This window comes from Propithecus coquereli, unplaced genomic scaffold (assembly GCF_000956105.1).
Source record: "Propithecus coquereli isolate 6110/MARCELLA unplaced genomic scaffold, Pcoq_1.0 Scaffold794, whole genome shotgun sequence".
Taxonomy (NCBI): domain Eukaryota; kingdom Metazoa; phylum Chordata; class Mammalia; order Primates; family Indriidae; genus Propithecus; species Propithecus coquereli.
In genome coordinates, this window is record NW_012154107.1 from 443,100 (window position 1) to 463,854 (window position 20,755).

At 60.9% G+C, this 20,755-nt stretch overlaps 1 protein-coding gene across 1 annotated transcript in view; it reads right to left on the reverse strand.

Annotated features, from left to right (window-relative positions):
* Positions 1-5,547: 5,547 nt before the first annotated feature.
* TBC1D16 (TBC1 domain family, member 16) overlaps positions 5,548-20,755 on the reverse strand; it is an 87,917-nt gene continuing 72,709 nt past the window's right edge. Inside the window, 9 exon segments of the mRNA XM_012663085.1 lie at positions 5,548-6,475; positions 7,252-7,398; positions 9,956-10,135; positions 12,026-12,212; positions 13,003-13,137; positions 13,860-14,008; positions 14,492-14,656; positions 15,606-15,753; positions 16,813-16,974. Coding sequence (XP_012518539.1) covers positions 6,230-6,475; positions 7,252-7,398; positions 9,956-10,135; positions 12,026-12,212; positions 13,003-13,137; positions 13,860-14,008; positions 14,492-14,656; positions 15,606-15,753; positions 16,813-16,974 — 1,519 coding nt within the window. The 3' untranslated portion in view covers positions 5,548-6,229.

The window sequence follows — 20,755 nt, forward strand, 5'->3', positions numbered from 1 at the left end:
CCTCCTGTCGCTGCTGTGGCCGTGCCTTGGAGGTGCTGGTGGCCGAGCCCCTGTGCACACAGGAACCTCCGTCTCAGACTCCACGGTTGGAGCTGGGGCTCGGTTTGCAGGCGCCGTGGGGAAGCAGCTCCTCCCACTCCCAAATGGACAGAGGGCTCTGTGAACGAGCCCCCGCCACGCACGGGAGCGGGCGCGGCACCCACGCACACGGTGCCAGTGCAGGCGTCTTTCCCGAGAGAAGCTGCTGACCATCCTTGGGCCGGCCCCAGCCCCTGCCCGGCCTCGGGCAAGGGCACCTGGCATTCGGAGAGGGGTGGCAAGGCCCTCAGATGCCTGAGGCCAGGTGGGAGGGAATGAGACACACCCTGCCCATATGAGGCCCCCGGTGGTGTAGACAAGTTATTAACACTCCCCCCAACCCCCGGCAGGCAAAAGGGTGGAAACACACAAAACAAGGGAAAAACAGCTCAAAACCCTGAAGGGCACTTCGGTTAAGGGACTTGCCACCTGCCCCGCGCTCCCGGAGACCCAGGAGTGACCTGCCCACCCTGGACGCCAGAGGCTGATGCGTGAATTTTCCCTTTAACTCCCACCCCTGACAAGGTCAAATTCACCTTGTTGGCCTCCTTTAAAAAGTCCACAAATGCAAGAATCAGGCTTTTCCTGAAACCGGAGCCCGGGCAGCTAAGGCCCAGTGAAATACTGTTTGTGTTTTCAGGCGCTGGGGCCGGCTCGGGGCTCGGGCTCCCAGTGGCTCAGGGGTTAACGGGCCCTTTCCCATTTCCCAAATTCTCCCACCACCTCTCCCAGAGCAGCCCTTCTTCCTGTCTCCCTGCAGGCCAGGGGCCATCCCAGTGCGGGCGCTGCTGTGCCCCTGGCCAGCCCCTCCAGCCCCTGGTCCCCTCGGCCCCCACACAGCTCCCTTTCGCTCCCCCTCCCCCATCCCGGGCAGGCTGGGTGTCTCTGCTCTTCCGCCAGCCCTCTCTGCGAGGCACCAGAACCCGCCACATCCTGACCTAGCAAATCCCATGGAACCTTCTAGAGGTGCTACGCAGCATCCGTTTGTTGTCAGAACGGTTTTATTTACTCTGCAGTGGGATCCAAGAGAGCCGGAAGCATTGTTGGGGCCATGGCTAGCGGGGTCTCGGTGGCCAGTCCTGGGCCTGACCAGTGGGCGACTGTATTTAAACAACAAAACAAAACGACACAGAGAACAAATCGCTGCCGTAGACATCAGTCACCTCCTGGTCATGCTGGAACTTCCATGGCATCTTCCACTGAACTACAACAACAACAGAAAACTGTCCTCCTCCCCCCAAAAGTGCTGGGTCTCTCTTTGAACTTGAAATGCTACCTTGCTACTTGGAAATTAACGCGATGTATTTAAAAGGCTGGACGTCTGCAGGCTGTTCGTGTCTCCTGGCTCTGCCCAGGCCGCCCCACCCCACCCCCACTCAGACCCGGGAGGCCGGAGGAGCCCCTTCATTCAAGGGTCTTCGTAGCCGAGGCGGGCCTGGAGAGCTCTCACGCGCACACGCACACACGGAGCCGCAGGGTGGCTGAGGACGTGTTTCACGGCTGCTTCTTCAAGGCAGGAGCGGGTGGCACGGAGTGAATTTTACAGGAGGCACAGAGAGGTTCGCCGCTGGCGAGGACACACAGCTAAGTGGAAGGGAGCGCGTGGACTTGCTGACTCCAAACTGGGGGTTGCTCTTCGACCGGGAGCGCGCTGTCTCTCGCAGCACACGCCGCCGAAGGCTAAGGTCAGCAGCCTCTTCCCTGAGTGGCGGGTGAGTCTCTGGGACTTGGGAAACAGCGTCAAGGCAGCTTTCACACGAACAGCCCCAGAGCAGCAGCCCAGGTGGGTATCACGAGTCTCACTTTACAGATGAGGAAACCGAGGCTGGGAAAGGCAGAAGGCCACACGCCTGGGGAGGGCAGGGGCAGCAGGAGAGCAGGTCCCCAACCTTGAGGACAGGGCTTTCACAGCGAGGTGGCCTTGCAGCCCGGCTTAGAAACACGGGGCTAACTGGATCGGGGCTGTCCGATTCCCCAGGACTCTAGGGACGGGCCAGGCCAGTGCTGGCACCCTGGCTCCGGCAGCACCCTGCACGTGTTCCCAAGGGACCCCTCCTCCTTCCTCCCAGGCAGGGCGGCCTACAGGGGCCCGTTGGACAGACGTACGGGAAGGTGCTTCTGCCCAGTGAGCCCCGACACCCCCAGGCTCCCGGCAGGGCAAGGGGAGGCTGGACAGGAGGGCGCAGTTGTGAGTGGATTCCCATCACCCTTGGGGCTGCCCCCCTCCGGGTTATTTCTGCCAAACAAGAAGCAGACAAGGGAGCTCAGCGGGGCTTTTCAGGAACTGAGCGCCCACCCCATTTCCTGCTGCGCCCCACCTCCCTGCCCAGCGGCTGCCCGTGAAAGGCCAGAGCCAGGCGCCCTCTGCCCGCCGCTGCCCCTTAGCCTGAGGGAAAGCCCGTTTCAGAACCAGCTCCCTCATCCTGTCCAGCTGCCCTGTCACTCCCCACAAGGCTTCAGCCTGGGCTGCCACGGGTGACACAGGACAAGGGGTCAAGGTCCTCTCCCGCCTGGATTTGTGGCACTGTCTGCCGATGGCGTCCACGCCCAAGGCTGCTCACGGAGCTGCCGCCCCACTGCAGACCCTCCTCCTCACAAAGCGGGGCTGGGGCCCTCCCCGTCTAGTCAGCCAACGACTTGTGAGTTCTGAGTCTCCCTGGCTGGGACTTGAGTCCGGAATAGCATGCCATTTCCCTCTGCACCCTGGCGAGGACACCAGGCTCCTTCCAGCCCAGATCACTGAGTGCTCACCTGTCCCCAGTGCCACCATCTCCCCAGCGGGGGTCCTGGGAGGCGAGTGCTGGGCCCCCCCACAAGCGTCCAGCCCAACCACGCCACCCCTCGGTGCCAGCGCACCCCCATCAAAGGCACCTCTGTCCCCAGGGACCCGAGTGACGCTGTGTGGCACTGTCAGCACAGAGACTAGCAGGGTGGCTGGACCGCACGTCAACTTCTAAGTATGCGCGCACACGTACGCCGGCCAATAACATTAAGTGTCATTTTAAAAAATGGGTTAAATAAGCTGCGTTGCTGAGGATGGCCGTGCGGGCTGATTACCCCCGTTTGCGCGTCCTGGCGGTGGGAAGGCTCGAAGTCTAATGACTGAATTATCACCCTAATGCCTTTTGCTAGCTGGAAATAATCCCGGGGCAACAGCTGCCGCAGGGTTTTGGCTGGTTTCCTCTAATTGCATCCAGATTAGGGGAGGTGTACGGGTGGCGGGTTTCTCCATCCCGCCAGAGCAGTGTTTCCTCGGCCGTGCTCTGCACGCCCGGTCTGCGCGCCCAAGGTCCTGGCTGGTCTGAGAGGTGCAGATCTCACCAGGGCCCGGGCCGGCCCACGGGGAGTGTGAGGCAGGTGCACTGACTGGGGGTGCATTTGGCAGGGAAGGTGCGGCTGGTCGGTCTGGGGGGCTCCTGGGGGTGAGGAACGTGGGAGCTGGGAGTCCAGAAGGAATGCCTCCCACCCAGGACCCTCCAGAGTGAGTGCCCCCTGGGCTTGCACCCCCCTCCCCCAAACACAGCAGCCCGAAGGCACAAGGCATCTAGTAAAACACAGGAAGGGACTGGGCACGGTGGCTCCCACCTGTGACCCCAGCACTTTGGGAGGCCAAGGCGGAAGGATCCCTTCAGCCCAGGAGTTTGAGACCAGCCTGAGCAACATAGTGAGACCCCATCTCTACAAAAATTTTTTTAAAAAATTAGCTGGGCGTGGTGGCGGCGCCTGTAGTCTCAGCTACTCAGGAGGCTAAGGCAGGAGGATCGCTTGAGCCCAGGAGTGTGAGGCTGCAGTAAGCTATGATGCCACCACTGCACTTCAGCCTTGGCGACAGAGCAAGACCCTGTCCCAAAAAAACAAACAAAAACACCTGACAAAAATCCTAACCAAACGAAAACAAAAATAAGGGATGCTGCCCGCTGGGGAGGCGAGGGGCGCCCTGTTTCTCCCCGAGGAGGGAGTGTTCCGGCACGGCGTTGTTTGGACCACGACCTCCGGTGGTGGCAGACTGACTATAACAATGGTCCTTGCCCCTCCAAATCCTCAGCCTTTTGCCAAGTGACTGCGCAGAGGGGACCCAACCCTCAGTGCTGGGTCTGGCCACGTGGCTTGCTTTGGCGGCAGGCGTGGTGCCCGCCAAGGCTCGGACAGGCACTTGCCCACTTCTGCCTGTGCGCCTCCGCCAGGGCCAGCCTGCAGGGGGGATGCAGGGACACAGAGAGCAGCGTCAGCGTCCACCTCCGCACCTGCAGCACCCCTGGGACTTACAGCCGGTTGGCCCCAGACAGGGGAGAGCAAGGCCCACCCAGACTGGAACCGCCCAGCCCAGACCGCTGATCTGCAGGCTCCTGTGCCAGGCAGACGCAGCTTGTTTTAGTCCATTGAGTTTCGGTTGTTTGTCCTACAGCCACAGCAGTGTGGCAGTGAACAACTGACAGACCTGCTCGGGGGGTGTGGTTCCTGGAGCAGGGTCAGGAGCCACACAGAAAGGCAGTGCTCTCTCCCAGGCACAAAGTGGCAGAGCAGGCCACTCCCGCGGCCACCTCCATGCCCCACTGCTGGACAGTAAGGGTCAGAACCCCAGGGCCTGGGCACTGATGGGGACCCAGGATGGTGTCCCCAGAGGCTCTCGGACAGAGGGACCCACGGACATGGAAGCGTCTGCCAGAGACTGTGGGTTCCTGGAGAAAAGGCAAGCTGAGCAGGAGGCGGCTGGCACCTGATACCCTGCCCTTCCCAGCTGGGAAACGTCTTTCCCGAGTGGCACTGTCCCGCAGCGCCAGCCTGCGGCGAGAAGGGCTGCGAGCGGGAGGAAGCCCTCGCTCTCTGCCCCGAGACGACTCGCGGCACGGCAAGGACTTCTCCCCAGAAGGATGCGCTGGAGGGTTCAAGGAGGGACTCGAGTCTCCTTGCTGCCACCAGGCTAAGAAGTGGCTTTCGGTGCAATTGGCTGGGACACTGGTAAGCTGGCTGGGCGCCCTCACACCATGGCTCACACGTCTCTGAGTCCCAGAGGGAGCTACTGACACATGGTCTTCCGGAGGCGGGAGAGTGTGCCGGGAAGACCTCGTTCCCTGAGTGCTGGCTACTTTACCGGGGTCGCTCTTGTGTCTGACCGCCTGGTGGGCTGACTTCTAGAAGACCTGTGTTCACAGCAGAGACTGCAGGAAAGTGGGAGTCTTTCTAACTATTTCCATGTGCCTTGGTCCGGGTTGGTCAGGTGATACACTAGCACTTCCTGGGACAGAGCCGGTTCTCCTCAGAGGACCTTGCACACACACATACACACACACACAGACATGCACGCACACACACACGCGCGCACGCACACATGCACACAGACACGCACACACACCTCGACCCATTCAGCCCCCAGTTGGTTGCTGTATTCGGTGGGGTTGACGTTAAACCATGCCACGGAGCCCCATGCAGAAGACCCTCAGCCACGGGAAAGGAATCCGACTCTTCTCCAACAGCCGGGGCCAGCCTTGCGGCAGGCGGTTTCCTCCACATACCACGGGTGTGACATGTTTACGTGGACGGTGTGAAAAGCCCCACCCTCCTCTATCCTGAAATCAGCTGGGCTTTTTTCCTGTGTTTTGGGCGGACGTCTTCATATCAGTGTCACAGCTGTGGCCGGGCAAGCTGTGGGGCGTGTTTGGCTCACTTGAAGGGGACGGGTCTGACGAGGAAGCGTGTCTGGCTTGCAAACATGTCTCTGGGCCTGGACAGGAGCCCCCTGCTCTGCAGCCCTCGGAGTTGGTGGGTGAATAAGGCCTTTTGCTCCCGTCTCTGCTCTTCTCAGCGCCCAGCAGCGCCATGAGGTTGCCAACGAAGCAGGAGGAACTCCTGGGACGTGCTGAAATCCTCCAGAGGCAGCCAGCAAGAGCGCCTGGCCAGCCTGCGTCTCGGGGGTGGCCATGCATCCTGTCCAGCATTCCCGAGCTGGCTTGCGGGGTGGCTGGTTGGCCTTACTGCTGTCCCTTCCGGACTCTGACTTGTCGTTAATGTGCAACGTCTCCCTTCATGTTGCCCAAAGGCATCTCCTCTCGTTTCTACCGTCTCTGTCCCCTCCACGCCCAGCCCCACCCCCTCTCACGCCCAGGACCTCTAGTGAGGGCCCCTCAACCCATGCATGGCGCGCGAGCCCACCCTATCTGCGGAAGCCGAAGCCCTCCCGAGGCGCCTTTGGGCCCTTCTTGCCGTCTCTTGGGGGCTTGGGCGAAGGCGTCTGCACTGTGCCCCCGTAGGGACAGCGCTCCGAGCCGGCGTGGCCGGTGCACTCCACGGCAGGCATGCACCCGCTGTCCCACATGCCCGTCCCGCACAGCTTGCACAGGTCGTGCAGGCTGCAGGGGATCCTTGGCAGCAGGCGGAACTGATAGAGCAGACTCCTCGCCTGCAACGAGAGAAGATAGGCTGTCAGGAGGAGAAGGGGGACAGCCTGGCGGCCAGGGGCCCCCCCAGGAGGGGTCCAAAAGCAACAGCAGCCACGGCCAACACCTGGGGGCTGTGTCCCAGGCTCAGGCCCCAGGGCTGTGCCCGCCATGTCCCATCAACACCAGCACGCGGGACCCCTGGTCTCCCGTGGCTGCAGTGGCAGGCCCCAGGAGGCCCGGGGCAGTGCTCACGTGTGGCGCAAGGTTAAGAAGGCACCCAAGCGGCCCTCATCTGCCTGGCCCCTTGGCAAGACCCCTTTCCGACTCAGCCCCTGGAGCTCTGCTCTGGGGCCCACCTTTCAGGCCCTGCAGGCTGTTTTGGGCGTCCTGTGCAGGCGGTACCACTGACCCCAGGACCCCTCCTCCTGCCCCTAAGAGCCGGCAGAGAGCTCTGACTAGCAGCATCTCCAGGAGCAGTCTGGGAAGCCAAGGAGGTGGCAAAAGCCCCAGGTCCCTCTGTTCCAGCCAGCCTTGGGTGAGAAGCTGCCCCACAAAGGTGGGGAACCTGTCTATCAGCCCCAGGAATTTGTCCATTCCACCCCGGAGAGGGAGGCTCCTGTGTTGGATGCTGATCAGCGATGGAGCCCCTGAGGAGTGTGTGGACAGCCCTGCAGTGACACCAGCAAGCCAGAGGGGGCTGTGACAGGTGCCTGGACCAGGAGCTCCCAGGCAGCAGGGTGGGTGGGGTGGGGCTCTGCATACAGGGGTGGGGCTTATGTGTGGGGGCGGGGCTCACCTTCCTGAGAACCAGCTCCCCGTTCATGTGCATGGCCAAGTTTCCGAAGTGCAGGAGCATCTGGTCCGTGGCCAGCTGCTGCTCGATGACATCATCCCCGTAGATGGCCACGATGGCCACGCAGATGAAGAGGTGGAAGTAGTCTGTCTGCGGCGGGGGAGTGGAGTTCAGATAACAGTTCTGGTCAAGCCCCAGGCCTGGCCTCGAGAGGGAAACTGAGTGCAGAGGTACAGGATGAGGGCCCCAAGGCGAGGTGTCTGGGTTCAGAGCCCAGCCTCTTTGGTCCTCAGTTTCCCCACCTGCGAATGGGACCATTCTCATTCCTACATCCCCTGGCTCTGTGACATCCAGAGGGGATGAGGTGAGCTGAGCACACAGGGGCTGCTGGGACTCTTCTGGGAAGCAATGTGGGTGGGCTCCGTGGTGGGGGCAAAGACCACCCCCGCTCTGGAGACTGGTCTGCTCTCACACGGAGTCATCTGTGAAGGTCTCGAGACGGTGTGCAGAGAAGGCTGGGTCAGAACACACGCCGGTGGGTCGTGGAAGACGCCCCCAAGGAAGAGCCTCTGGCTGCCACCCACCGGTCAGCCTGCCCTCCCGCCTCCAGGCAGAACGTGCCCCAGACCCCACTCTGTGGTTTGCCGCTAGAACAGCAGAAGTGGGAGCATGCTAACAGAGTGGGGCACGGCAGCTCCCGGCAGTCCCCGCAGGGTGGCTGGAAGGATCCTGCTGTCTTTCACCCTCTTTGGAGGCCCATCGAGGACTCTGCTGTCCTCCTTGAAGGCCACCCCACAGGCCTGCCCAGCAATGCCCGGCAGCTGCAGGAAGTTGACACCGAGTCCTGACCCTGCGCATCCTGGATGTTCTCCTGCCCGGATGCCTCAAGGCACGCACGCGCCTTCAATACACACTTGCTTCCCGAGCAGGGAAGGGACGCAGAGCACCAGGAAATCCGTGTTTGGTCTCCTGACGTCGACGACCCAAACCAGGAGGAACTGCGTCCCCAACCCAGAGCCCACGATGAGGGCAGAGGTCACAGGTAGCTACTCCCACACCCCAGCCTGCACCGGGAGACACCCCCAGGCTGCCCGCCTCTTCCTCTGAACGAAGCCGGAATGGTCTTGTTTGGCTCCGACTGATCCTTTCCAGGAGTTTGAACCCTGGCTGGGGTGAGATGCGGGGAGGAGTTCCAGGAGGTGGACGCCAGCTTCCCTCGGACGGGAGTGTGGGAGGGAGAGGCAGGGCAGTCTGCGCGGGCTGCGCGCAGCGCCCAGGGCCAGGTGCAGGGCAGGCCAGCCCCACGGCAAACCAGCAGGAAGGTGGAATCGAGCCAGCTCACTCAGCAGTCACTGGAAAGTTAGAGGCATTGCCTGGCAGTGACCTGTCCTTCCACAGAGCTCACTCCTGGCTACCTATCCTCCCCCCACCATCATCTCACCCCCGGCCCGAATACCACTGCACTGACCAGGGCGTGGGCCCAAATGCAGCTGCATTTAGCCCAAAGCCCGAAAATGAGGGAAACTCGTTCTGTGGCTTTAATGAAAACGGCAGCCAACAGAGAGGGGCCCGTGGGCCTCCCTCCTGTAACTTCCCCCAGGTTTCATTAAGACACAGCGCACAGCCGCGAACATCACCGGGAGAAATGGCCCCGCCCCTTGGGTGCTCCCAGTTCATTGTAACATTAGCCTAAAATCACGGGACGACAGTGGCGAATGTGCTGCTGGGAAAACACGCAGTGAGGCACGATCTATTTATTTTTGGGGGCGGATCCAGCGTTTTGGACCATCCACGCCGCGTTTCGCCCTGAACATCCGCGTGGAGCACGTTAGCCCCGGTGGGAAACGCCTCGCTTCGTTCTGCGCAACCCCGGCCGGGACACGTGGATTCCAGGCAGCCTGTGGCCTCAGCGCCGTGTTTCTTCAGACTCGCTCTCATCGGATATGATCCCCCCGCGAGAGTCGGGCGGGAAACGCTGATGCCAATTTCTGCCGGCTGGCGGTGCTCACGTCCATCTGCTGGAGGCTGTGGGGCCGCCGCGGTGGGGCACAGAGCGCTCTTGCAGGAAGGGTCCTCCCTCCCGCATGCGTCAATCCTCCTTTTTCAAAAGGCTGATGGATTCAGAGACTTGCCTATCCTTTAACATGGCCAGCTTGTCCCTAATTGGGGCGGCGAAGCCATGTGACAGAGCCAGGGCTGTGCTCTGAGGGGAACTTGTTGAGCAGACACTGATGACAGAGGATGGCGAGGGAAGGCGGCACCACCGTCCCTGGCTCTCCCGGGGGGTTGACGCGGAGGCAGGATTTCGGGCCCCTTCCCCGTGTAGGAGGGTGATGGTGAGCTGGAGCTCGGTGGCTGGGCAGGTTCAAGAGGACAGACAGCGATGGCTCTAGCTCGTGGGTACCAGCGTCCTGGGCTGCTTAGCTTTGCTCCGGCCCTGACGGTGTTGCTCACACCGACTGGCAGTGACAGGAAGGAGCTCAGCCCCAGAAGGCAGTGGTGAGCGCAGGTGGTGCGCAATCGGCATCGATTTCAGTTACTGGGGAGGCGAGCTGCGAGGTCTGCAGCCAGCCACGTGGGGCTGGAAGCCGTGGCGCATAAGGGGCTACACGTGGCGTGGGTGGGCAGGGGCGAGGCCCTCCCCAAAGGCCGGGCACAGGCAGGTGAGGGTTGTTCAGGGGCTACAGTCCCGGCTACCCCGGCTCACCTGGTAGTGGGCCCAGCAGGCCTCCCAGATCCGCAGGGCCTCGGCCTCAGGGAACTCCCGCTTGAAGCACAGCAGGAGCCAGCGGTGGCAGAAGAGCATCTGTAGCCCGTCCTCGCCCAGCGAGACCAGGTGCTGGTAGAAGCGCAGGTGCGTCAGCCGCAGCAGCTCCCGCAGGTACAGCTGGGGGCGAGGCCGGGACACGTCAGCCCCCGCCCCGCACAGGCTCGTCCACCGGGCGCAGGAGGCCCCGCCCACGGGGCCCCTCCCACGGGAAAAGCGCACGCAGGCGACCCCCACCCGCTGCGCTTGCCTGCCACCCGCTTATTTCGTTCTGCCACTGGAATTTGGCTACCCCCGTCGCTGCCAGTTTGTCCCAATTTAAGCCTGTTCTGGAGGCTGTGTGGTGGCCCCGGGCAGAGCGGAGAGCATCACAGCCTGGTGTGGCCGGGAAGCTGAGCGACCGCCGCCCAGCCCAGCGGACACACGGGGCTGTTTCTAGAGCCCAGCCCGCCTGGGAAGGGGAGCAGGTCATCCAGGGGACCCCTGGCCCAGCCCCTTCTGCTCCGACCATGAGATGCATCCTCTTCCAGGACTGATTTAGGGCAGGAAGGGGATGTGTCTGAGCTCCAGGACACTCGATTCCTGTGGTGAAGGTCACCTCCCAGTGACGTCGGACAAGATCAGGGCTATTTCTAGAGCACCCGGGCTCAGGCTGCTGACTTCACCAGTGCCGCTGGAAAATCAGTCTCCGGCAGTTAATGAGTCAGCCGGCCACGTGCGGCCGTGAGCCTGTCGGGGCGAACGGCGTCAGACCCTGTAATTGCCTCCCAGGTACCGTGGAAGCCTGGCATCACACGGACGCGGAATGACAGAGTGAGCAGGCTGCAGTCAGCCCGTGGCCCAGGTGGGGCCAGATCACAGTTGGGGGCACCTCGGGGGAATCTTGGGGTGAGGCTCAGTGGCCACACGCTGCCGTTCCTGCTCGAGGTGGCCGCTGGAGCCCCTCGGCCCTCGTAGGCCGAGGCCGTGAGGATCCTCCTGACTGGCCACTGGCCCCACTGCAGCCAGGGCAGGCTCATGCAGGCGGCGCCCCCCCAAATCCCCCCTGCCAAGGTGCCTCCAGTTTCCAGCTGCACCCCCGGCGCCCGCCCTCAAGTCCTCTCTGCTGCAGGCACCCCCGGCTAGTCTTCCGCGGCCCTGAGGGTTAGTCTCAAGGACTCTCCTTGGCTCTGGCCTTCCAAGCCCTTCGCGAAGCTCTGCCCTCGCTGCACATGGCGGGTCTGGTCCAGCAAGACGGGGTCACTCGGTGTCACCCCCGGAACACTCTGCTCAGCCCAGCCTTGGCGAGGCAGGGCCAGACCCCACACCGTGGACCCGCCCCAGCCCGGGGACCCTGCTGTCTGTCACGGCACGTTCCGCATCACTGTCCGGCGCCCACATCCTCTGCACACACTGCCAGCTCCCAGGCCCAGCTTCCTCCCAGCCCGGAGGGTGAGACCATGCCCCAGTGCCTGGGGACGGCACCTGGCAGGTGATACGGTACACACAGGGGATACGGGGTGCCCTGGCTTGGTCCCTGGGCCGCACACTCCCCCGCCGTCTTACCCAGCTTTGCTTGTCCCCCCAACACAGTGCCGCCTGGTCTACGGAGGGCTGATCCTTCAAGGGAGCCCTTGAAGGGAGGGGTGCCAGTTGGGCCCCCCAGGGAAGGCCAGCTGTCCTCGGGCTTGGGTGTGAGAACTGCCCTGGGGCCTCAGGAGCCGTAGCTGCGTTGGACGCCTGTGTTATAAAGCACAGGTCCAGGGGCGCTGGGGCCTCCACTTCCTGGCCCTGCCAGGGAGCCTGGGCTGGGTCGTCCTGTGCATGGAGGTGGGGGGGCCGCCCCAGAGACCTGGGAACAGCACCCCTCCTGGAGCTGGCTGGCCCTCCCCTAGGGACCAGGGCTAAGCTGCCTACTGACCTGCGGCAGCCAAGCCACACATCACCACCGAGACCCCACCAGCAAGAGGAGGGGGCGGCCCCGGCTCTCCCAGCGCCCTCAGACACGCACATGCCCCACCCCAGCCTCACCAGCTGCTTCTCCATGTCCTCGTCCCGGGGAGAGCTGACAAAAATCGTGTTCTGCATCAAACCCACAAAGCACCAGAAGGTGTCAGATTCATCCAGGACCTCGGCCAGGATGGGCGCCACCAGGTCCGACATGCCCTGGGAGTAGCCGACGGCTGGGTTGTACACGGCGTAGTTGAGCAGGATCCTCCTGCGGGGCGGGGGGACAGCGGTGGATGGTGATGACCCTCCGTCCCTGCTGGCCTCGCCCGGGCGCAGAGCCCTGGGCTGGAGACTTTGGCTGCCCGGCCCCCACCTGCCTTGACCTCGGGGGTTGGGTGGGGGCGAGGCAGTCGGACAGCAGGTTCCTGGCAGCTCTGTGGCTGCCCGAGAGCCCACGTGTGGGATCAGACGCACAGGCCCTCGCTTTGCAAAGGTGGCGACCTGCGATTAGCTGCGCGCCAGGCCCAGAGCCTCGGGAGCAGGGGGCCAGGAGCAGTGTCAGCCTGATTTTCTTAAGGGTCGACTGCCTGGGACACAAGGCGGACTGGCAGGGACGTTTTTATGAGCTGCTAATTTTGTGCAATTACTTGCCAGGCTGCAGCAGAGTGTGGAAGATGCCAGCCCCCCGCTCTGAGTGGCGGGATCGCTGGAAGACCACCCACGGGGAGGCTCCTCCAAGGGCGGTGGGAGCCAAGCAAGGACAGGCTGGCGGGCGCCCGGGCGTAGAGGGGCTTGCTGGCCCCCCACGAAGGACCTGTGTAGCTACAGGCCTGGCCCCGGGTTTCCACGGCCACGAGATGCCAACCACAGTACCCCACGAACAGCTCATGCCCAGATGCTGAGCCTCGACTGTGTGAATTTGGGAGAGGGCCCTGCAGAACCCTGCCCCAGGCTCGCCCACTGCCCAGAGGGGTCGGGCCAGGCGGGCGCACATGCAGACGGGGAAGGGACGGGAGGCTGGGCCTGCCTGGGGACGTGCTGGCCCGGGAGCGGAGTACCTCATGCTTTCCACGTTCGGATTGCCTTCCCCTCGGAAGAACTGGTTGCTCCGATCCGTCCGAACCACGTCTTTGTCCACGGTGAACTGCACATTGCGCCAGAACGCCCTGTGCTCCTCGGGCGCCATGGAGAGCCTGCGTGGAGCACGGCACCCCGCCCGGCGGTCAGCAAGCAACACACGGTGGCACTGAGCCACCCCCTCAGGGAAGGGGCCTCCCCCCAGGCCCTGTTCCCTGCATGGGAACCGGGCTGCTTCTGCAGCTGGCAGACCCTCCCCTGACACGGGAGGGGGGTTGGTGTTCGTCCAAGGCTCCCCCCAAATTAACCCAGCCTCGCTGGCCCCAGCGTCCCAGAGGGGAGAGGTGATTGCAGCCCGACGGGTAATGAGGCCTGGGCCCCGGCCCAGCGTCCTGGAGGGGGCTGCGCACAGCCTGTGGGTAACCTGGGGCTTCACCCAGTTCTGGCCTCCCGGAGAGAAGAGCTGACCGCAGTCCGGTCTGTGAGGCCCAAGTGGGTCAGGGCAGGGGCGGTCCTGACCCCGATTCCTCCGCCCTGGAGCCCCTCCCAGTCCAGCCTTCAGCTGTGGGATGTCGGCGCCTGGTCGAGTCTTTTGAACAAGAATTCTAAAACCTTGACATGTGAGCTAACGAGCCCGCGGTTGCGAGGCCCGAGCGCTCGGCATGGCGACTGCACTTACTTACCCACCCTATCACTCACGCTCCTGGGAGGCCCATTTTCGAAAGAAACTACGGGTCATGAAACGTATTATCAGCGCTGAATCGCACCTCCAATTGCCTTTTCAAATGACACTTTCCTCCGCGGCTCGGAGGGCTGGGCGGGCCGCGCCCGCGGTTACCTTTTCTGCTGGATCTCGGAGTACTCCTTCCGCTTCTGCACACGCAGCGCCTCGCGCTCCTCCGACGTGGACTCGTGGCTGTAATAGCGCAGCAGGAAGGGCCAGACCTCCCCCCGGATTGACACATCAATGCCGCCAAAGAAAATGGCCTGGAGGAAGCGGCAAAAGTTGGGGAGGGGATAAAACAGGGCGGCTCAAAGAACCCCCAAATCCCCAGAGATGTGTTTTGGTGGCTTTGGTGCGCCTCGATTCACATCTCTGCAATTTGCACATGTTTACAAGGGGAACACGGGCCTCAGTTCCCATACAGGACACAAACCCGGCTCATTTCAATGTCAATGCCCCCCCGGGGTGGCGCTCCGATTAACGTGTCGTTCTCACGTCATGGCCTAATCCCTGGTTTTGGAAAGGCCGCATTTCACTGCAGACGCTTCTGTGCAGGCTGACACGGTATCCCCCCAACCCGGCCGGGAGGGCTGTTTTTCAACGCCGTCGCTTTGATTGCTTTATCGATGTGTTCACACACAGCCTCACACAAGGGAATGGGACCCTCCCAGGGAGGTGGCCCGTGGGTACGGTCCGGCGGCCGCGCAGCCCTCCTTCCCTGCCAGCTGGGCCCGGTGGGGCCTCACCTTCCGCAGCTTGTATTCCTCCTCCACCTGGCCCAGCTCGTTGAGGTGGCCCAGCCAGGCGGAGACGTCCAGCCTCTTGTACATGCTCTCCTCTGGGTGCGTCTCGGACGACGGCAGTTTGGGGCGGCGGATGGAGAACTGCATGCACGTCTTTTCTTGGGCAACCTGCCAGACAGGAGGAGAACTGGGCAAAGGTAAGTATCTCCGACGCACGGCTCTGGAGGCCAGCGATGCTTTTCCCAGGATTTAAAAGCCTCTCTCTCTTCCAGAGGGAGGGGAAGGGCAGTCCCCCCTGCATACAAACCCCTAAATGGCAAGTGTAATTAGGCGCAATTAAAATGAAAATACCTTCATCTTAGCATCGCTTTCCCTTTGGTGCGCCCTTCTCCCGGCCCACTGCGACAGCCGCCCCCGCTCTCCCTCCGACCCCAGCCGCAAAAAACGGAATTAATGCCTCTCATGGCCTAACTTCCCTCTGCCGGGAGGGCCCGCAATAAATCACATGTGATTGGCCACATACAAAGGGATCGCTGTTCTGCGAGCGGGGCGCCGGCCTGTCAGATTGTCTCCGCGAGCAGTCACGAATCCCGGGCAAAACTGCAGCTGACATTTAATTCAAAAATCAAAGGTTGTGCAATGTAGGGGGAAAAAAGCCGCGCTACTGTAATAAGGGGAGCCGGCGGGAGGCTCTGTGGGAAGGAAGGGAATTTTAAAGTCAGCTCCGTTCCTAATAAGCACATACAGTATCTTAAACAGATAATTAAAGAGCTCTTATTACATTTGTATGTAGATTGAGCAAAATATGGCAGGAAGTTCTTGTCAAAACATGATTTTTTCAAGTGCAGAGTACTGACTATACAACAAGCCCCGGGCACACGTTTCAAACCCAAAGGTGCTGCCCTGCAGCCACCCAGTGACCACGGGCCATCGAAAGCCACCGCAGGCCACGCCCCGAGAGCCCTCGGACACGGTGACCCCAGCCCCAAGGCCCAGGAGGAGAGAGACGTGCTGGGGAGGTGCTGAGCCCCCGGTGGGGATGAGAGTGTCAGCAGCCTGGGGTCCCGGGGGGGACTCTCCCCCACCCAGGGCAGCACTGGGGACCCCGCTGGGCTACCTGGTCTTTGAGGTGTGTCTCGGCGCAGTACTTCCACTGCTGGAACACCTCCGACAGCTTGTCCAGCCCTCCGTGGTGGAAGTGGAAAACCTTGTACTGGCTCTCGCGGCTGGCGACCACCAGCTGGCCGCTGGTGCAGGCCTCGTCGCTGAGGGCCGCGGGAGGGGAGAGGAGGCCCGATGAATATGTAAACACGGGTTTCTATTCCCCAGCACAACCAGAGCCGCCCTCACCAACCCCAGAGGCAGGACACAGTAAGTCCCAGTGGCGTTTGGCCACAGGCTGGAGGGGACAGAATTGCACCCACATAAAAACTATCACCTCCTTTCCCGAAGAAGGCAAAACAGCCCCCTCCCGGGGAGCCGTGGGAGGCCGGGAGCTCCTCTCTGGAAACCTGCCCCCGCGGCCTTCTCCCCGCCACTGCCTGCCTGCGACATCATCCCTTCTGTCCAGGAGACCTGGGGGTGGATGCCAGGTGTCCGTGTTGGCTGAGTCTGGTTTTGGGCCCCAGTGAGGCGGGCGGGAGCTAAGAGAACGTCCCGGGAGCAGCTCTCCTCCATCGCGGGTGGGGGCAGGCCGGGAGAACCCTGCCAGGAAGCTCACCAAACAGCCGTCAGCGCCGCCAGCCCAAACTTGGCTGCCCTAAGAGGAGAGGCTGGAGCGTGGCCGGGTCTGGGGACCCCCGCTGCCCCCAAGTTTCTGGATGCACCTGCTTCTGCCAAGCACAGGCTTTTCGCAGGTGCTGTCTGTGGCTGGGCTGCCCTGACGGCGGGACACTAGGGACCGTCCACTCGCTATGACAGAAAGGGAGCTCCATCCAGAAAGCCCTGGCTCATCCTGAGCACGTGTGGCCGAGCCACAGCACACCCCTTGGGGGTCGCAGCGGCCTGTCACGGCGGCCTGTTGCTGCTACTCTCGGCAGCAGCCCCGGTTTGGTTTCTTCTCCCGAGCTGGGGCTCCAAGCAACAGCTGGCCACCGCCGCCCTGAAGGCAGAGTAGCTCACCCTGGCCTGACTCCTGCCGGGTCGCCACAGGGCACACCCTGCTGAGGTAGCGATGGGGGAAGCAGCGGACGGACGTTTAGAAAGACTGCCACTGGCCAAACCAACCGGGGCCTGGCCTCCACGCACAGGGCCGGACGCCAAGCCCTGGCAGCCGGGAAAAGAGCACGTGGGCCAACCAGGGAGCACCAGGAGATGCTTCTCACCTGAAGAAAAGGCGCAGGGAGCGCATGTGGCCCAGGTCCACCCGGAACACGCCGCAGATCTGCTCCAGGGCGCACACCCGCTGTGGCTCGTCCCAGCGTGGGGTCTGCAGGAGGCCATTGCTGTCTGGGAGTCGCAGGCCGGTGTCCGAGCTGGAGGGGGGGCTGGGGGAGCAGGTCGCGTGATGGCCACACGCCTCCCTGCCCGCGCGGGCCAGGGGAGGACAGGGCACGTACACGCACGGACAGACACCACTGACTGTGCCTGGCGCGTGCAGGCTCCGCATAGCCACCTGCGGATGCGTGAGCGCGCGTCCCATTGCTAGTTGTGCACAGGTGTATTTCAGTGGGGACGAGGAAGCACCATCATGATCAAATTCCATCCTGCTTCCATAGAGGGAATAAGTCGTCATAGTCACCAAAGAGGTCGCACTGACTGGGGGTCCTTCCTGTGTGACCTTGGGCAGGTTACCAAGCCTCTCTGAGCCTGTTTACTCATTAATACAGTGACGATAAGAAAAGGCTTTGTGTAGAAGGAATGGCCCTAAAGTGCTTGGCAGGGGGCCAGGTCCTCGGGGTTTACTGAGGGTAGCTGCTTTGTGACAATTTCAAATAGTATAGGGCTCCTGCTTTGATTTAAACTGGTTTGTTAAGGCCCTGAAAAAATATGGGTTCATTTTAAGGTTCAGTAAGTAAACATTTGGATTATTAATACTATTAATACTAATAGTGGGCTTTTATAATACTAAAACACTTAATATGGGCCCGACCCTGGGTTAAGGACTTCTCATGTGCTTTTACTGCATATTATCCTCACAAAAATCGTACGAAATGAGTAGTGGTATTAGTCCTTTTGTACAGAAGAAAAAACTGAGGCCCAGAGAGGTTAAGCAACTTGCCCAAGGTCACACAGCTAGCAGGTGGTAGAGCTGAGACTAGAACCTACTTTGGGGCCCATGTTCTCAACAGCATATTTTACAGCATCTAAGTCTGCAGTTCAGCAATAAAACCCCATTTATTCTGCTTTTTAAAAAATTCATGAATTTGTTACATTCTTGATTGCAAAATATTTTACTGCAGCAACTCGGCCACACCACAGATTACATCCTGTCTCTTGAGACTGAAGAGTAACGTTTAGCGACGTCTGCTAAACATTAGGTAAAATCAGAGTAACAGCAAGAGTCAGCTCTGGACCCCAACCCAAGCACCCCGCAGAGATACTGCGGCACTGACCTCACCCCGCTTCCTGCTTGAGCTCGGGAGGTAGAAGTCAAACGCAACTGCCCCAGAGGCAGCTCTTCCTTAAATGGGCACCAGGTCTCTAAGTGAAGCACCTTTGGGTGACGTGAGCACCACCCCTCTCAGCTTGGAACGGCCTCAAAGAGAAGCCTGGCCTGTTTAGAACCCGTTGCTGCTTCTGGAATGCACCGGGCCTGTCTAAGGAAGTCCAAGAGCCAGGTCCTTCCGCTGCCGGCGGCGCCTGGGCTCTCGGGGGAAAATGACAGCAGACGGGCAGGTGGGCAAACCAGGCTCCAAATGGCCGGGGTTGGCCCAGTCTTCCCACGTGGGCCCTGGCGGCACTGCCCTGTGGAAACATCGCTCCCCAGACAAGGCAAGTGCAGGTCTGGGGACGGCCCACCGCCCCCTTCATGCCGCCTTTCACAATCCGCTCACCGCACGGCGGGGCCGCAGTGGCCGGGAGCCCGTACTCCGCTCGCCTCCGCCAGCACAGGCCGACCCCAAACCTCCCAGCACACCGTGTCCCGCTCACCCTATGGGACGGGCCAAGGTTACCGGAAACCAGATAGAAGGCAGAGACTCTCCTGGGCAGAGTCCCAGACAGGAGGCCCCCTGCCCGCCGCCGTGGTCCCCTGGGGGGAAAGAGCCGCTTTCAAACCTGGAGAGTCCTGCAGAGAGGGGCCCCCACACCTCCCCCAGCAACTGGCCTCCGGGCAGGAGTCTGCTTAAACCCTCTCACTCCTTAGGGGCAAATTATGTGCATTAATTAATTGGTTGATTCATTAATTCAAGACACTGTGCTTGGGACCTACAGCTGGGTTTCAGGGGTTCACACTGGAGCCAGGTTGAGGGAGGCCTCAGCTCTGCTTTTCTGGGGTGGGTCTTAGCAGACCCCGCCCGTGTGGTCCAGTAGGACTGTCTGATCCCCCTCGAGACCAGCTGCCATGGGTCGGGCGCATCTTTCTCACCGCAGCCCCGGCACTGGCGTGGCACAGAGCACACGGTCATCTCACACTCACGCGTGCAGTGAACATGTACGATGTCCGGGAATTTTGAAGTCATAGAAAGAAAATTTTAAAGGAAATAAACTCTGGGGAAAATGGAATTACGTCCAGTTTTAATTTTTGATTCTCTTTGAATACGCGTAAAGCAATTTGGTTTTAAGAATATTCATAGATGCTACAAATAATGTGGCTTATTTATAAAATTATTATGTGTGATGCATTAAAATTAAAAGGATGGGTTATTCAGGCAATAACTCCCAAGACTCTCTTAAGTTAAAAATGTCTTCTAGATAGAAGTAGATGTTCAACTTTAGGAAATGTAGCATTTCTTAGTCTCTGCCATTCGCTGAGGATTGCCAAAATGCAGAAGCAGAAATGGAGAAGTCGGCAACATCACGGCAGAACAGAAAATCAGTTCCTTTCCCACCACGGTAAACTAGGCAACGTCGGAAACAGCTGTAGATGGAAAATGGCCTCAAATGCTTTGCCGCTTGTCTTATCAAGGGTGGCGTCTGTGTCCCCAGCCCTGAATCTGGGAGGTCCGGGCTTTGACCAATAGACTGTGGCACAGGGGTGTCACGTGAGCGCTCGAGCCTGGGCCTCACCAATAGACTGCGGCACAGGGGGGTCACGTGAGCGCTCGAGCCTGGGCCTCAGAAGCCTGGCAGCTGCCGTGCTCTCCCTCCCGGCACAGAGCTGGCAAGAAAGATGTGGCCGCGAGAGACAGCGTAGCCGCCACTCCCGCACCTGTGAACAGGGGCCGCGTCAGACCCTCCACCCCAGTGCAGCCTCCGATGGCTGCACCCACCCGAGTCCGCCCCGGAGGGCCCAGCAGGACAGCCTGGCCCGGCGTGTCCAAACTGCGGAACCGCAGGAAAGAAAAGGCTATTTGAAGTTGCTAAGTTCGGGGAGGTTTGTTACACAGCCACGGATAACTGATACATACCGCAGCGTCTGTTTCAGAAAAGCCTGAGCGGGAGGACAACACCATCAAACACTGAGTTGTGGTTCTCATGTCAAAGGGACACGGGCCAGATCTTAACATTATTTAAAATGTCCAAACCTCTCAATTTGCTCTTGCTTTTCTTCGCCCTGAGCCCGTTGAGTCAGCTGAACAAAAAGTCGATGGAAACCCAGCTGTAGGTCCCGAGCACAGTGTCTTGAATTAATGAATCAACCAATTAATTAATGCAAATAATTTGCCCCTAAGGAGTGAGAGGGTTTAAGCAGACTCCTGCCTGGAGGCCAGTTGCTGGGGGAGGAGTGGGGGCCCCTCTCTGCAGGACTCTCCAGGTTTCAAAGCCGCTCTTTCCCCCCAGGGGACCACGGTGGCGGCGGGCAGGGAGCCTCCAGTCTGGGACTCTGCCCAAGCGAGTCTCTGTCTTCTATCTGGTTTCCGGAAACCTTGGCCCGCCCCGTAGGGTGAGTGGGACAGTGTGCTGGGAGGTGTGTTAGGTGTGGCGGTAAGAAGGCTGGGGAGGGGCCCACAAGCAATGCCACCCGCAAGAGGCCCCTCACAATTGCCCACACTTGAAAGCAATCAAGATGCCCTTATAAAGAACGGATAAGTAAATTTACATAAATGTGGTACACCCAAGCAACGGAATATTATTCATGTTTGAAACACAAACATGAGCTGTCGAGCCATGAGAGCACAGGGAGGAACTTAAAGGCATGTCACCGAGTGGAAGAAGCCAGTCTGA